This window comes from Eubalaena glacialis, chromosome 3 (genome assembly GCF_028564815.1).
Source record: "Eubalaena glacialis isolate mEubGla1 chromosome 3, mEubGla1.1.hap2.+ XY, whole genome shotgun sequence".
NCBI classification, from domain to species: domain Eukaryota; kingdom Metazoa; phylum Chordata; class Mammalia; order Artiodactyla; family Balaenidae; genus Eubalaena; species Eubalaena glacialis.
The window spans coordinates 98,987,357-99,000,501 of record NC_083718.1 but is presented as its reverse complement, the minus strand read 5'-3'; the positions used below and the strand labels follow the sequence as shown (position 1 = coordinate 99,000,501).

The window sequence follows — 13,145 nt, the reverse complement described above, 5'->3', positions numbered from 1 at the left end:
TAACTGCTCTGGCTAGAACTTCTAAGAAATGTTGAATAGCAGCAGTGAAAGCAGGCATCCTTATCTTTGTTCCTGATCTTAGGGAGAAAGCTTTTAGTCATTAACTATTGAGTATGATGTTAGGTTGGTTTTACATAAATGATCTTCACCATGCTGAGGAAGTTCCATTCTATTCTTAGTTCTCTGAGAGCTTTGATCAGCAAAGTGTTTGATTTTGTCAAATGTCTTTTCTGAGATGATTGCATGTTGTTTCTTTTTTTCCTTCATTCTATTAATGTGATGTATATTAAACTGATTGTTTTTTTATGTTGAACCACCTTGCATCCTGCAATCAATTCACTTGGTCAGAATGCACAATCCTTTTAATATGCTGATGGATTTGGTTTACCAGTATTTTGTTGATTTTTGCTTCTATGTTTATAAGAGGTATTGGTCTGTAGTTTTCTTTTCTTGTAATATTTTCACTTGGTTTTGCTATCAGGGTAATGCTGGCCTCACAGAATGAGTTAGGAAGTGTTTCCTTCTCTTATATTTTTTGGAAAATTTTGAGGATTGCTAACGTTTCCTAAATGTTTGTAGAATTCACCAGTAAAGCCATCTTATCCCAGTCTTTTCTTTGTTGAGAAGTTTTTTGATTACTGATTCAATCTCTTTACTCATTATAGATCTGTTGAGATTTTCTATTTCTTTCTGAGTCAGTTTAGTAATTTGTGTTTCTAAGGAATTTGTCCATTTCATCTAAGTTATTTAATTTGTTGGCTTACAACTGGTCACAGTATTCTCTTATAATCTTTTCATTATTGTAAGGTTGATAGTTTTATTTTGATTTTAGTTATTTGTGTTTTCTTTTTGTCAGTCTAGCTAAGGGCTTGTCAATTTTATTGATCTTTTCAAAGAACCAACTTTTGGTTTTGTTGATACCCTCTGTTGTTTTCCTTTTCTCTATTTTATTTCTCTCTCTTCTAATCTTTATTATTTCCTTCCTTCTGCTAGCTTTGGGTCTAGCTTGCTCTTCCTTTTCCTAGCTCTTCAAGGCATAAAATTAGGTTATTGATTTGAGATCTTTCTTCTTTTTTAATGTAAGCATTTGCAGCTATAAATTTTTCCCTGAGCACTGCTTTTGCTGCATTCCATAATTTTGTTGTATATTTGGTATGTTGTACTCATTTTCATTAGTCTCTAAGTATTTTCTAATTTCCCTTGTGATTTCTTCTTGGATCCAGTGGTTGTTTAAGAGTGTGTTGATTAATTTTTACAAATTTTGGATTTAAAAATTTTCCTTCTGTTATCAATTTCTAGCTTCATTCCACTGTGGTCAGAGGAGATACTTTACATGATTTCAAATCTTTTAAAAGTTACTGAGACTTGTTTTGCGTCCTAACACATGGTCTATCCTGAAGAACACTGCACGTGCACTGGAGAAGAATGTGTATTCTACTGTTGAGTGTTCTATAGATGTCTATTATGTCCAATTGGTTTACAGTGTTGTTCAAGTCCTCTATATCCTTACTGATCTTCTGTTAAATGTTCTATCCATTACTGCAAGTGGGGTATTGATGTCTCCAACTATTATTGCAGAACTGTCTATTTCTCCCTTCAGCTCTGCCAATGTTTGCCTCATATATTTTGGGATTCTGTTGTTTTGTGCATATCCATATGTACTTTTAAGAATAATTTTTCTACTTCATTCTAAATATTTAGTCAAAACCAAGAAAACTTATTCAACTTATTAAACCTACCTACTCACCCCTTATAAGTGGGATAATATATATAAGGTAAAATTTACACCCTATTTCACAGTACAATTTCCTTCCCAAAGCACCACAGAAAAATAATCTGGAACTCTAAAGACTTAGATAAAGTATTATTCTATATTATAAATGTCATAATTTCTTGCTCATTAAATCTAATTAGCAAAATATAGAGCATATATCTTTAAAATACAAGCTGTCCACATTTAATGCAAGTTCAATTACGTGAGTGCTCAAACATGTAGGAGCAATGTCAACTGTGATATTTTAAATTGTTAATAAATCCATCCATTAAAAATGCTCCAAAATATAGTGATAACTAAAAATACTATAAATTCTTAAGGAAGAGGGGAGAAAATGATCTAATAAATAAGAAAATCTAGATATTCTCTCTCCTACTCTCAAATATCAGAAAATTCTTTTTAAGTTCTATCCAAGCAAATAGTATCACTTCTTACAAAGAGAATAACTCTAAAAGACTCGAGGTGTAGTAAATATTACCTCATTTTTTTCTTGCTTAGCTGGTCCTGGATTCTGTGCTCCATTTGCAGGCTCTTTTTCTGAAACTGAACTCTGGCCCAGGATTTCACTGCTGATAGGCCGCTGTGCCTCAACAGGTGTATCACTTCAGGGCAAAAAACAAAAAGGAAGAGATAGGGGTAAAGAAAAACATATTGTAGTTAGAGAAATTTTAATTTAAAAAGTGAGTATTTAGCCTAAGTGTTTATCAAATGCACAAAAACAGATTTTTAAATTTTACTTTCTTCTCTTAAGTACACTATGTAAGGGATTTTTAAAAATAGAATGTGCTTATAATGGAAGAGCACTGGATTATTAAGCAAGGAGGGTAGGGGTTCCCATCTAAAATGATGTGTGTGGCCTTGGGAAAATCACTTACATTCTCTGTGGCTCAGCTTCACCTACAAATTAATAGGTTAGATGACCTAATGCCTACATTCTCTTAAAGAACTCTTAATCTGTTATTTTGTTATCCAAACATCAGTTTTCTTTCCTCTAATATATTTCAATAAAATTTTAAGAATAGTTGAGATTTTATTAAAAGGCTTTATTTGCACTTAACACAAAAGCTAAACATACCTCTTTCAAATTAAAAAATTTTTATATTAATTATTTTTATTTATTTAAAATTTATTTAAAATTTATTTTATTTTTGGCTGCATTGAGTCTTTGTTGCTGCGCGGAGGTTTTCTCTAGTTGCGGCAAGCGGGGGCTGCTCTGGGGGCTGCTCTGGGGGCTGCTTTTTTCCAAAGTAAATTTTTATACTTTATCCACAGCACAATAGCTCTCCCATAGTATGTTATTAGTAGCCCTTTTGACACATTGTACTTTCCAAGGGTATGGACCCTGAACAGGGGAAATTTATATTTATTAAGCACTAAGCACATGCTTACCACTCTGCAAGTCAACACTCTATTTTATAGAGGAGGTCATTGAGGCTCAGAGAGATTAAGTAACCATCCCAAGATCACACAGCTAGAAAATGGCAAGGCTACAGTTCAAACCCAAGTCTAACTCCAAAGACCATGTTCTATTCATTGTTCTACACTGCTTTGTCTCGTAAGTTTTCCAATTTCAGAGACATGACAGATGTTTTCTGGGTTATTACTACTGCTCAGCTAATAACACATATATTACTTACCTTTTGACATGTCACGTTTTACCCCACTGCTTATTCTATAATGGTCTAATAACTTATATTCCACTTCTTTCCATCTTTATTCAGTCATTCCTCAATTTATAGTACTTTCTTTACATAGGGAATAGCACGTGTAGAGTCAAATTTGGCTGGATTTTTGTGTGTCTTTTTTCTTTATAAAGGCAATCCCACTGGTGCACAATTCAAAACATGCTATTCATTATATCAACCAAGAAGATCCTATCATCTCATGTACTCAGAAGAATATCAGCAGTTCCCCCAGAATTGAAGCCCAGCATCCCAGACAATGAGAATTTTCTCTAAGGGGATCAGAAAGTCCAAGAAAACTTTAAGATAGTCTCTACCAAGGCTCAAGATTCTCTACTTCTTTAGGATTTAGATAATAGGATGCTCCTATATTAAATTATATTCATTCATTTTTATCACTAGATATCATCTTTATCTTTCAAATATAAAATACAGAGCAATAAGATGCCTTAGGAAGTCACCCTAGGCTTTGGGAAGTCCCTCACTTAACTGATCCCAGAATCCTCTCCTCTCTTTAAAGAACATTAAAGAAAATCACACCCACCCACCCCAACAATCTCACAGCAACTTAACAGAAAATGCTTCCATAAATATTTATCCTGTAATTCTTGTGCCTTAACCCTTAACTAAAGATCTCCTCCTGTTTTAATTAGAAACAGAAATTACAAGTCCAGTGCTCCTTCTTCAATAAAGAATGCCTCCAACTATCCTATATGAATAGTAAAAGGTTTAGGTTTAGTTTTTGTGCTTTTAATGAACTTATTGCAGTCGATAGTAATACTTCATAGCATCAACTCTGAGTATAGGAAACCAGGATGTGTCCCCAGTGGGTTTCCTGGAAAATGGAGGCAGGAAGTTTCCTAAGCCTTGAAATAAAGAACTGCTAATCAGGAAATTATTATTTCAAGCCAGGTTTGAAGGAAAAACTGAGTGGTAGTTTTAATACTTAATTTCCTCATGTATGTATATAAAGAATTACTAAAACAAGATAAGCGGAAATAATCAGAGATTTTTATATATACATGTTCAATACAGTAATATTTACAGGAAACAGTCTACTCTCCTACAATAAGGAACTAGGTAAAATTATGATCCAGTCATACAATGGAATACTGCACACATCATTAATCACTGACCTCAATAAATGTTTAAAAATATGGGAAAAAGTCATGATTTATCAAGTGAAGAAAGCAAATTATATGAAAATATATATAGCACCTTCTCAATTTTTAAAAATGTATTCATAGGAAAAATGTTGGTCATCTAAGTGCAAGATTGGGTGGGATTTTAATTCTCTTATTGATACCCTTCCATATTTTCCAAAATTTCTTCAATGCACATGTACTGCCTTTATAACCAACAAAATGATAATACGGGATATAAAAATAAAGGTTTTCCCTGATAATTGTAATTATCAAAATTTTTAAAACACCCTATAAATAAAGTTTTAAAGACTAACTTTCAACTAAATGGACTTGAACATTTAGAAAACACACACACACACACACACACACACACACCAATTAGATTATCTCACACTTGTGGAGATCTCCCAATTTTCATGAGCAAATACTTACCGTTCAGGGGATTCTTCATAAATACTGTGACATTCTGTATTCTCAAGCATGAGACTTCTACTGAGGTTTTGTACCCCTGGATAATGGAAGTTAGCAAAGGAGTGTGACATTGGAGAAGTTTTGTTCCCAAGGTCTGAAATTCTCTTATCGTGACTGGTTAGTCCACAAGTGAGGCCATCTAAAGCAGGATTCAGAGAGCGGGTCATATAGGCATCAGCTGATTGAGGCCTTCTCATTGGAGATGATGGATAGGGAGAAAGTTTGCTGATAAGAGGAGTCAAAAGATCAGCATATGCAGCTTTTGTGGGTTTCAGAAGTTTGTCAACATGAATATTAAGCATTTTCTGTTCAAAAGCACAAGAGAAGACCGAAGATGGGAGATTCTGAAGCCATGACAATAAACTCAGATCCAAATCATCACAACCATTACCACATAAGAGGTCGATGCCAAGTAGTACTTCACTTTCTGTAATTTCTTCTCCAGTTGCTTTACTTTGACAAAATTCTACACAGCATTCATAAAGTAGGCCCTTCATTACAAGCTGAAATAAACGATTGTTACTTGCTTTAAAACCAGCCTCACTTAGCTTCCTATCAGCAGGGATGAATTCTGCAACCATGACACAAGCCTCTTCAAAACAGTGAACTCGTGCAGTGCTGGGATTCCAGTCCTTAAATTCAGCATGATTGGTCAGACGAGGCAAAGTCAAAAGCAAACAGAGCTTGCTGTAATCATCTTTAGAAGGACAGTACTCTTCTAGGGCATGTAAACATTGCACAGCTTCTTGCATGGTAAATTCCAGCTGTAAGAAAAACATAAGTGATTGCTATAAAGAGAGATGCTATGAGATATGAAAACAATGAGAGTATTTTATTCAAATATAAAGACACTTTACGAACTTTCACAAACTGTTCAATTGCAAAAGGATAAACTCATGTCACAGAATACTCATATAATTGTGAGCTATTTAACAACTTTCAAGTCAGGAACCAAAATGTTTTTTCCTCCTAAAATAAAGATTTTAAAATTTGGTTATTAGCACATTAAACTTTTACCTATAAAAAAAGTGTTGTAATTCAGACTTATACTATCATTTTCAAATGTATAATTTTTTAAGAGTAAGGATAATAAAGTTTTCTAGCAATGAAACTGAAGCATGCCAAAATTCAATTATTTATTATAGCTTGCTATCACTCCAGCTTACTCAAAAAGCAAAAGAGCCATTCTCAAACTTACCTTAGGACAAATGTGTGTGGGGAAAGAAAGCAAATCAAGAAAGGGAACACCTACAGTTCATTTCTACAAAAACAGTGCAGAGACAGAACAAAAGGAAGCTTAGCTGAAAAACAAATTACAATAATTTGTATAGTGAATATTATCTTAGGATCATAAGCTTTTGATGATGTAAGGAACCTTAGAGCTTGCATAGCACAGCTTCTATATCTTACCTGTGGGAAAAGTTAGGGTGCAGATTTAACCTAAGTAATTCAGTTGGTTAGTGACGAAGACAGAATAAAAATTCTTATTGACTAATATTCCAGTGTTCTTTCCACTTTTTTCTTTTTTTTGGCCACACCATGCAGCACGCAGAATCTTAGTTCCCCGACCAGGGATCAAACCCATGCCCCTTGCAGTGGAAGCATGGAGTCTTAACCACTGGACTACCAGGGAAGTCCTTCTTTCCACTTTTAAACATCATTATCTGCAAACATTTCTCTATTATTTCAATGATTACTTACTGGCACTTAATAAAAGTTTCTTTGGTTTTGGATACAACAATACTAATATTAAAACTTTAAAAGTATCTCTCTAATCAAAAAGAATTTAATATCATTAAATCTAAATTGTTATTAAAAATACACATTGTATTAAAAAAACACCTTTGGGGAATTCCCTGGCGGTCCAGTGGTTAGGGCTCTGTGCTTTCACTGCTGAGGGCCCGGGTTCAATCCCTGGTCAGGGAACTAAGATTCTACAAGCTGAAAGAAAGTACTGAAAAGACAGAAAGAGGAAGTAAACATGATCCACTTCTGGGATAAGAAAAGAAGCAATGATGTAGCGTCATCAAGTCAAACATCTTTTGCTATCTATATCACCTTAAACAAGAGGGGAGCACACACTCTCCAACCAGATAGCCACTCATTTATCATCTTTGCCTAAATCACAGAACAAATTCAGAAGCACTACAGACTGAAAGTACTACATCTGCAAAAGAGCAGATCTTGCCCCACCCCCGCTCATAAAAACTTTGAAAACTCATGATACTAATCTTTTGTTTTAGTGAATAGAATACTTATGACTGAAACAAGACTGTGGCGCAAACCTTTAGGAATAAAAATCTTACATGCTGGGGCTCATCTTCTGCTGACATTGCATTGTTAACACATAAAGCTTCTAAAAACTTCTGCTTCAGGATAATGTAACGAAACCTGTGAAAAATAATATATGAAACATTAAAATGATTAAAATCTGAATTATAGCAATGTCGAAGACTAGAAATGAAACTCAAGTTCCTAAAGCAAAACAGGCCAAGTTTTTCTTATAGGACTAATTATTTCTTTAAAAAAAGACTTTAAAAAATTAATTTCCCAATGTCACATAAATCAAATGTACTTATAAGTTACTGTAAGTACCTCTGCTTTCAGAAAATTCTTTAATTATTTTACAAAGCTGATCAAATTGAAGCCATAATTAAAATAATTTCAGTAGCAAGTAATCACAATTTAATACTCAAAGGAAGGATTTCTATTTGCAATATTAATTCTAAGCAATCAAGTTTTTATGGAAGATGTCAAATGTCACCTAATATGAAATCAAAATCCTTTATAGTCCAAATATTTTATTTCCCAAAATATGTCCTCTTTTTTTTTCAAACATGAGGAAGGTCTAATAAAAATAGAGCTGAAAGGATAGGAAGGAATGAACAACATTGCTAAAAAACCGTAAGATAACTGTAGACTTAAAACTTTTTAAAAGGGATTTTTCAGAGAGGGGAAGGGAGTGTCTACCTGACTTCTCTATGAATCAAAAAATGTTGAATGCCTTATGCACTTTAAAGAAAAGTGTTTCTAAGGGCTGAAAGAAAATAATAATGAACTTCACAGTCATTCTTTCAACCACTGTTGTAACAGCAAATATGTGTCCAATAAAACAAAATCCCTGCCTTCAGGAAGAGGGTCAGCTAATGGAAGCAACCCAAGTACCCATCAACAGATGATCGGATTAAGAAGCTGTGGTGCGTGCGTGCACGTGTACACACATACACACAATGAACTATTACTCAGCCATAAAAAAGAACAAAATAATGCCATTTGCAGCAACATGGATGGACTTAGAGATTGTCATACTGAGTGAAGTAAGTCAGACAGAAAAGGACAAATATCATATGATATCGCTTATATGTGGAATCTAAAAAAATGGTACAAATGAACTTATTTACAAAATAGAAATAGAGTTACAGATGTGGAAAACAAACTTATGGTTAACAGGGGGGAAGGGGAGGAGGGATAAATTGGGAGATTGGGATTGACATATACACACTACTCTATATAAAATAAATAACTAATAAAGACCTACTGTATAGCACAGGGAACTCTACTCAATACTCTGTAATGGCCTATATGGGAAAATAATCTAAAAAAGAGTGGATATATGTATAACGGAATCACTTTGCTGTACACCTGAAACTAACACAACATTGTAAATCAACTATACTTCAATAAAAATTTTTTTAAAAGTCACACAAGGAAGCAGAAAAAGAATGAAATATTGCCATCTGCAAAAACATGGATGAACCTAGAGAATATTGTGTTTACTGAAATAAGTCAGACAAAGAAAGACAAATACTATATGATAACACTTATATGTAGAATCTAAAAAGTAATACAAATGAATATATATACAAAACAGAAACAGACTCACAGACACAGAAAACAAACTTGTGGTTACCAAAATGAGGGGGTGGGGAGGGATAAGTTAGGGGTATGAGATTAACAAAGGCAAACTACTATACATAAAATAGGTAAGCAACAAGGATTAACTGTATAGCACAGAGAATTATACCCAATATCTTGTAACAACCTATAATGGAATATAATCTGAAAAAATACTGAAACAATATGCTGTATACCTGAAACTAACACAATATTATAAATCAACTGTACTTCAATTTTTTTAAAAAAAGAAGAGGGTCATCTAATAAATTGCATGAAATATGTATAGGATTCAGCAAGATTTCAAAGGAGTATGAAACCAGGTCTACCAGAAATAGTGAGGGTCTTACAAGAACTGACTCTTGGAAGATGATCAAGAATGTGCTATGTAAAGGCAGGAGATGATGTAAGAAACAGTATCCCAGATAAATGAAGAATGTATAAAAGCAAAGAGGTATCAAATAGCATGGTTTACGGAGAATCAGAAACTAATATGAGGTTCCACTTCTGATAATGGTGGAGTAACTTATATCTGGCTAACCTTTCTGCAAATAACAATTAAACCCTAGATTAAATACAAAAAATATTTGAAAGCACTGAAGAAAAAAAAAAAACTGGCATAACTAGAGGGAAGTCAATCCTTGAAAAAGGGAACTTTAGGGGGTGAGACTGAAGGGTATAAGGCCTTCCAGCTGAGGGCAATCCCCAGTCCACACAGTGTGAGCTAGAACTCAGGCAGAAAGCTGCAGTTTTACAGGCTTTGGAGAAGTCAGGCTTTTGAGAAGTTCAGCTGCCAGAACAGCTGAAAAGTGGTGGGCAGGGTAGGAGGATCCAAAAAAAGAGGAAACCACAATGAAAAATACACCAAAATCTACTGTATAAACTGTGCCTAAATCCTTGGTCATCCCTAAAACTGAAGATGCAAGGGAGACTCCAAAGAGTCCAGGGAAAGCAACAGATTGAAAGCTAAATAACTGAGCAGAGATTTCATCTGGTGTCCAATAGGTGAGGGACAGAGTTTGCACTCTGAAGTACAACAAAGTAAACTCCCTGCATGAATAAAAATCAATACCTTCCAAAGGAAGATAACAGAAATCCAGAGTTTCAACAATGAATCCCAATGTGCAAAATACATTAAAAAATGACTAGACGTGAAAAAAGAGTGACTCATAGTTAAGAGAAAACGCAATCAATAGAAACTGAGCCTGATATAACCTAAAAGTTGGAATTAGCAAATAAGGACTATTAGTGAACAAGCAGTTACTAAAAATATGTTCAAGGGCTTATTGGGAAGTACAGTCACAATGAACAAACAGATAGGAATATCTCAGAGAAAAATTATAAATAAAAGTAAATTCTGCAACCAAAAAGTACAATATCTGAAATGAAAAATTCATTGTTTATGAGCAGATTGCTAATAACCGAAGAAAGTGTCAATAAACATGGCAGGTAAATCAACAGAAATAATCCAGACTGAAGAATACACAGAAAAAATGTTTTTTTAAAAAAGGAACAAAGCCTCAAAACTGTGGAACAATATCAATCTGTCTAATATGGTATACTTAGAAGAAGAAAAAGGGGCAGAAAAAATTTTTGAAGATATAACTGCCAAAAACTTCCCAAACTTGATGAAAGACATAAACTTATAGATCCAAAAAACTCAGCAAACCCCAAGCAGGAAAAAATACAAATAAATCACTTAGGCACATCAAAATCAAACTGCTGAAAACCAATGACAAGGAGAAAATCTTGAAGGCAGCCAGTAGAAGAAGAAAAAAAAGAAAGAAAGAAACATTACATACAAGAGAATTAAGGATAACTGTTTGTCAGAAATAATGGAGGCCAGGAAACAATGGAATGACATCTTTAAATTCTTTGTACTATCATGAAGAAACAACTGCTTCAGACATGGCCCTTGTGATGTTTTATATATACACACTGTTGACTAAGGGGTTTATATATCAAATGTTCAACTAATTGAAGTACATGCAAGCTGTCCTCGAGAAGTGCTCCAACTCAATGGGATTGAGTGTACTATTTGCTAGGAAAGCTAAAAGTCTTGTTTTTAAATTTTTGTTTATTGTTTTGTTTTGCTCAACTTCTACCAATGATAAGACACTAAAAATTTCAGGTGAAATCTTACCTTTTTTTGTCAAATTTTTCCATACATTCTAGAGGCTGAATGAACTGAAGAACTTCATCCCATTGACCATCAAGGATTAGCTGCCTATATAAAGAAAAATCCACACATGCTATCAAATTTGTGTTACACTAATTAAAAGCAGAAGAGATGACAAGATAGCATTAGAACTTCACAAAGCAGGTATTGAGAATAACATTTTACTTGGTTTCTCAACCACTATAATAAACTTCTTCACAACTTATTTGTAACAACATATACCATTTGAGAAGAATTTGTGAATCTGCACCCACTCCTCATTCTAAAATATGTTTTTTTTACCTATGTAAAAACATTGAACTAAGTCTAAAAGTTTCTTTATTTCCCCACTAATCTTATAGTTTAAAGTTATTCTGTATTTTTTAGGGGCCAGTGTGTTGGTATGTTCCAGTCTCACTAAGTCATTGGTTCTCAACTGGGTGCAGTTTTGACCCCTGGAGAAATCTGGCACTGTCTGGGGACATTTTTGGTTGTCACAACTAGGGTGCGACTGGCATCTTCAGGGTATAGGTCAGAAGTGCTGCTAAACACCCTACAATGCACAGGAAAACCCCCACACTCACAACAAAGAACCATCTGGCCCAAAATGTTAACAGTACTGAGGTTGAAAACCCTGCTCTAAACTGTGAATTCAACATCTTTGAGGCATTTAACACTAGAGTTTATATTCTGAGAATGAAAATAGTAATGAATAATATCATATTTCATCCTACTTAAGTAGTCTACGAGAACTTCTAAAAGTTACAAGGCATTCAGATTACTGTTCTTCTTTTATAAAAGTAATTTCCCTATCTATGCTTTTTTACAGCAGAAAATTTAAAAATAGGCAGGAAGATCTACATAGGATTGCCAACTTTTGATTCCACAAAGAATGAATATTAATAAAAAGCAATCACAATATGTATCATAATCATTTTATAAAGGGACATTTTATTTTATTTTGTTTTTTAAAGGTTTTTTTAAAATTTATTTATTTTATTTATTGATTTTTGGCTGCATTGTGTCTTTGTTGCTGTGCACAGGCTTTCTCTAGTTACGGTGAGCAGGGCCTACTCTTTTGTTGCGGTGCGCAGGCTTCTCATTGCGGTGGCTTCTCTTGTTGCAGAGCACGGGCTCTAAGCGCACGGGCTTCAGGAGTTGTGGCTCACGGGCTCTGGAGTGCAGGCTCAGTAGTTGTGGCACACGGGCTTAGTTGCTCTGCGGCATGTGGGATCTTCCCGGACCAGGGCTGGAACCCGTGTCCCCTGCATTGGCAGGCGGATTCTTAACCACTGCGCCACCAGGGAAGCCCTAAAGGGACATTTTAATATCTCAAAAGTAGGAAGGACACAATTTCAAAGGCCAGCAGCCCTTTAAGATGAATACATTTAGTTTAATGAAAAACTTACTATCCTGTAATTTCACCTAAGACCAGTAAAACTTCATAACAAACCATCAGATTTCTGCAGGGGGATATCTGAGAGCCACTGCTAAATTCCAGAAGTAGCAATGACAGAGCCCAAAGAATACTGCCTCAGTACTGGTTCCTGACTATATCGTTGACTAAGCTCCCTGGGGCTGAATGACATTCATAATATCAAATACAGGGAAGTGCAATGAGTTTAAATAAACTCTCCTAATATAATAAAGCTTTTTAAAAAGTTCCTTCTTCATGAGTTAGAAACATTTCATTTCTTAAGGCTTTCCTAGTCACAAAATGCTACATATCCAAGAATCTGTACTCCTTATCAAGGACATTTGGTATCACATAAGCACAGAATACATTTCTGCCTGGAAATCTGGGTTTTTCTTTTTCCATCCAATTCAAGGAAGGATATATTTAGCTTTCCATTTTGGCAAACATGTTAACTCCCTTTTGCTCTGTAATTCCACTTCCAAGAATCTTGTTTTAAGGAAATAATTCAAGATACAGAAATAGTCACATGTATGAAAGATGCTCAGTAGAGCATGTATTTAAGAAAAATTGCAAACAATTTAATTGTCTAAAAATAGGGGAATCA

At 34.4% G+C, this 13,145-nt stretch overlaps 1 protein-coding gene across 3 annotated transcripts in view; it reads right to left on the bottom strand.

Moving 5' to 3' along the window:
• Positions 1-13,145, bottom strand: part of WDR47 (WD repeat domain 47) — a 51,401-nt gene that overhangs the window by 20,798 nt on the left and 17,458 nt on the right. For 2 of the 3 annotated variants that reach the window (XM_061186230.1, XM_061186232.1), the window contains exons 3-6: positions 11,110-11,193; positions 7,379-7,463; positions 5,034-5,836; positions 2,253-2,376 (exon numbers count right to left, since the gene is read on the bottom strand). In XM_061186230.1, coding sequence (XP_061042213.1) covers positions 2,253-2,376; positions 5,034-5,836; positions 7,379-7,463; positions 11,110-11,193 — 1,096 coding nt within the window. Of the gene's footprint in view, positions 1-2,252; positions 2,377-5,033; positions 5,837-7,378; positions 7,464-11,109; positions 11,194-12,198; positions 12,436-13,145 lie in introns of all 3 variants that reach the window. The other variant, XM_061186231.1, reaches the window with a different exon arrangement.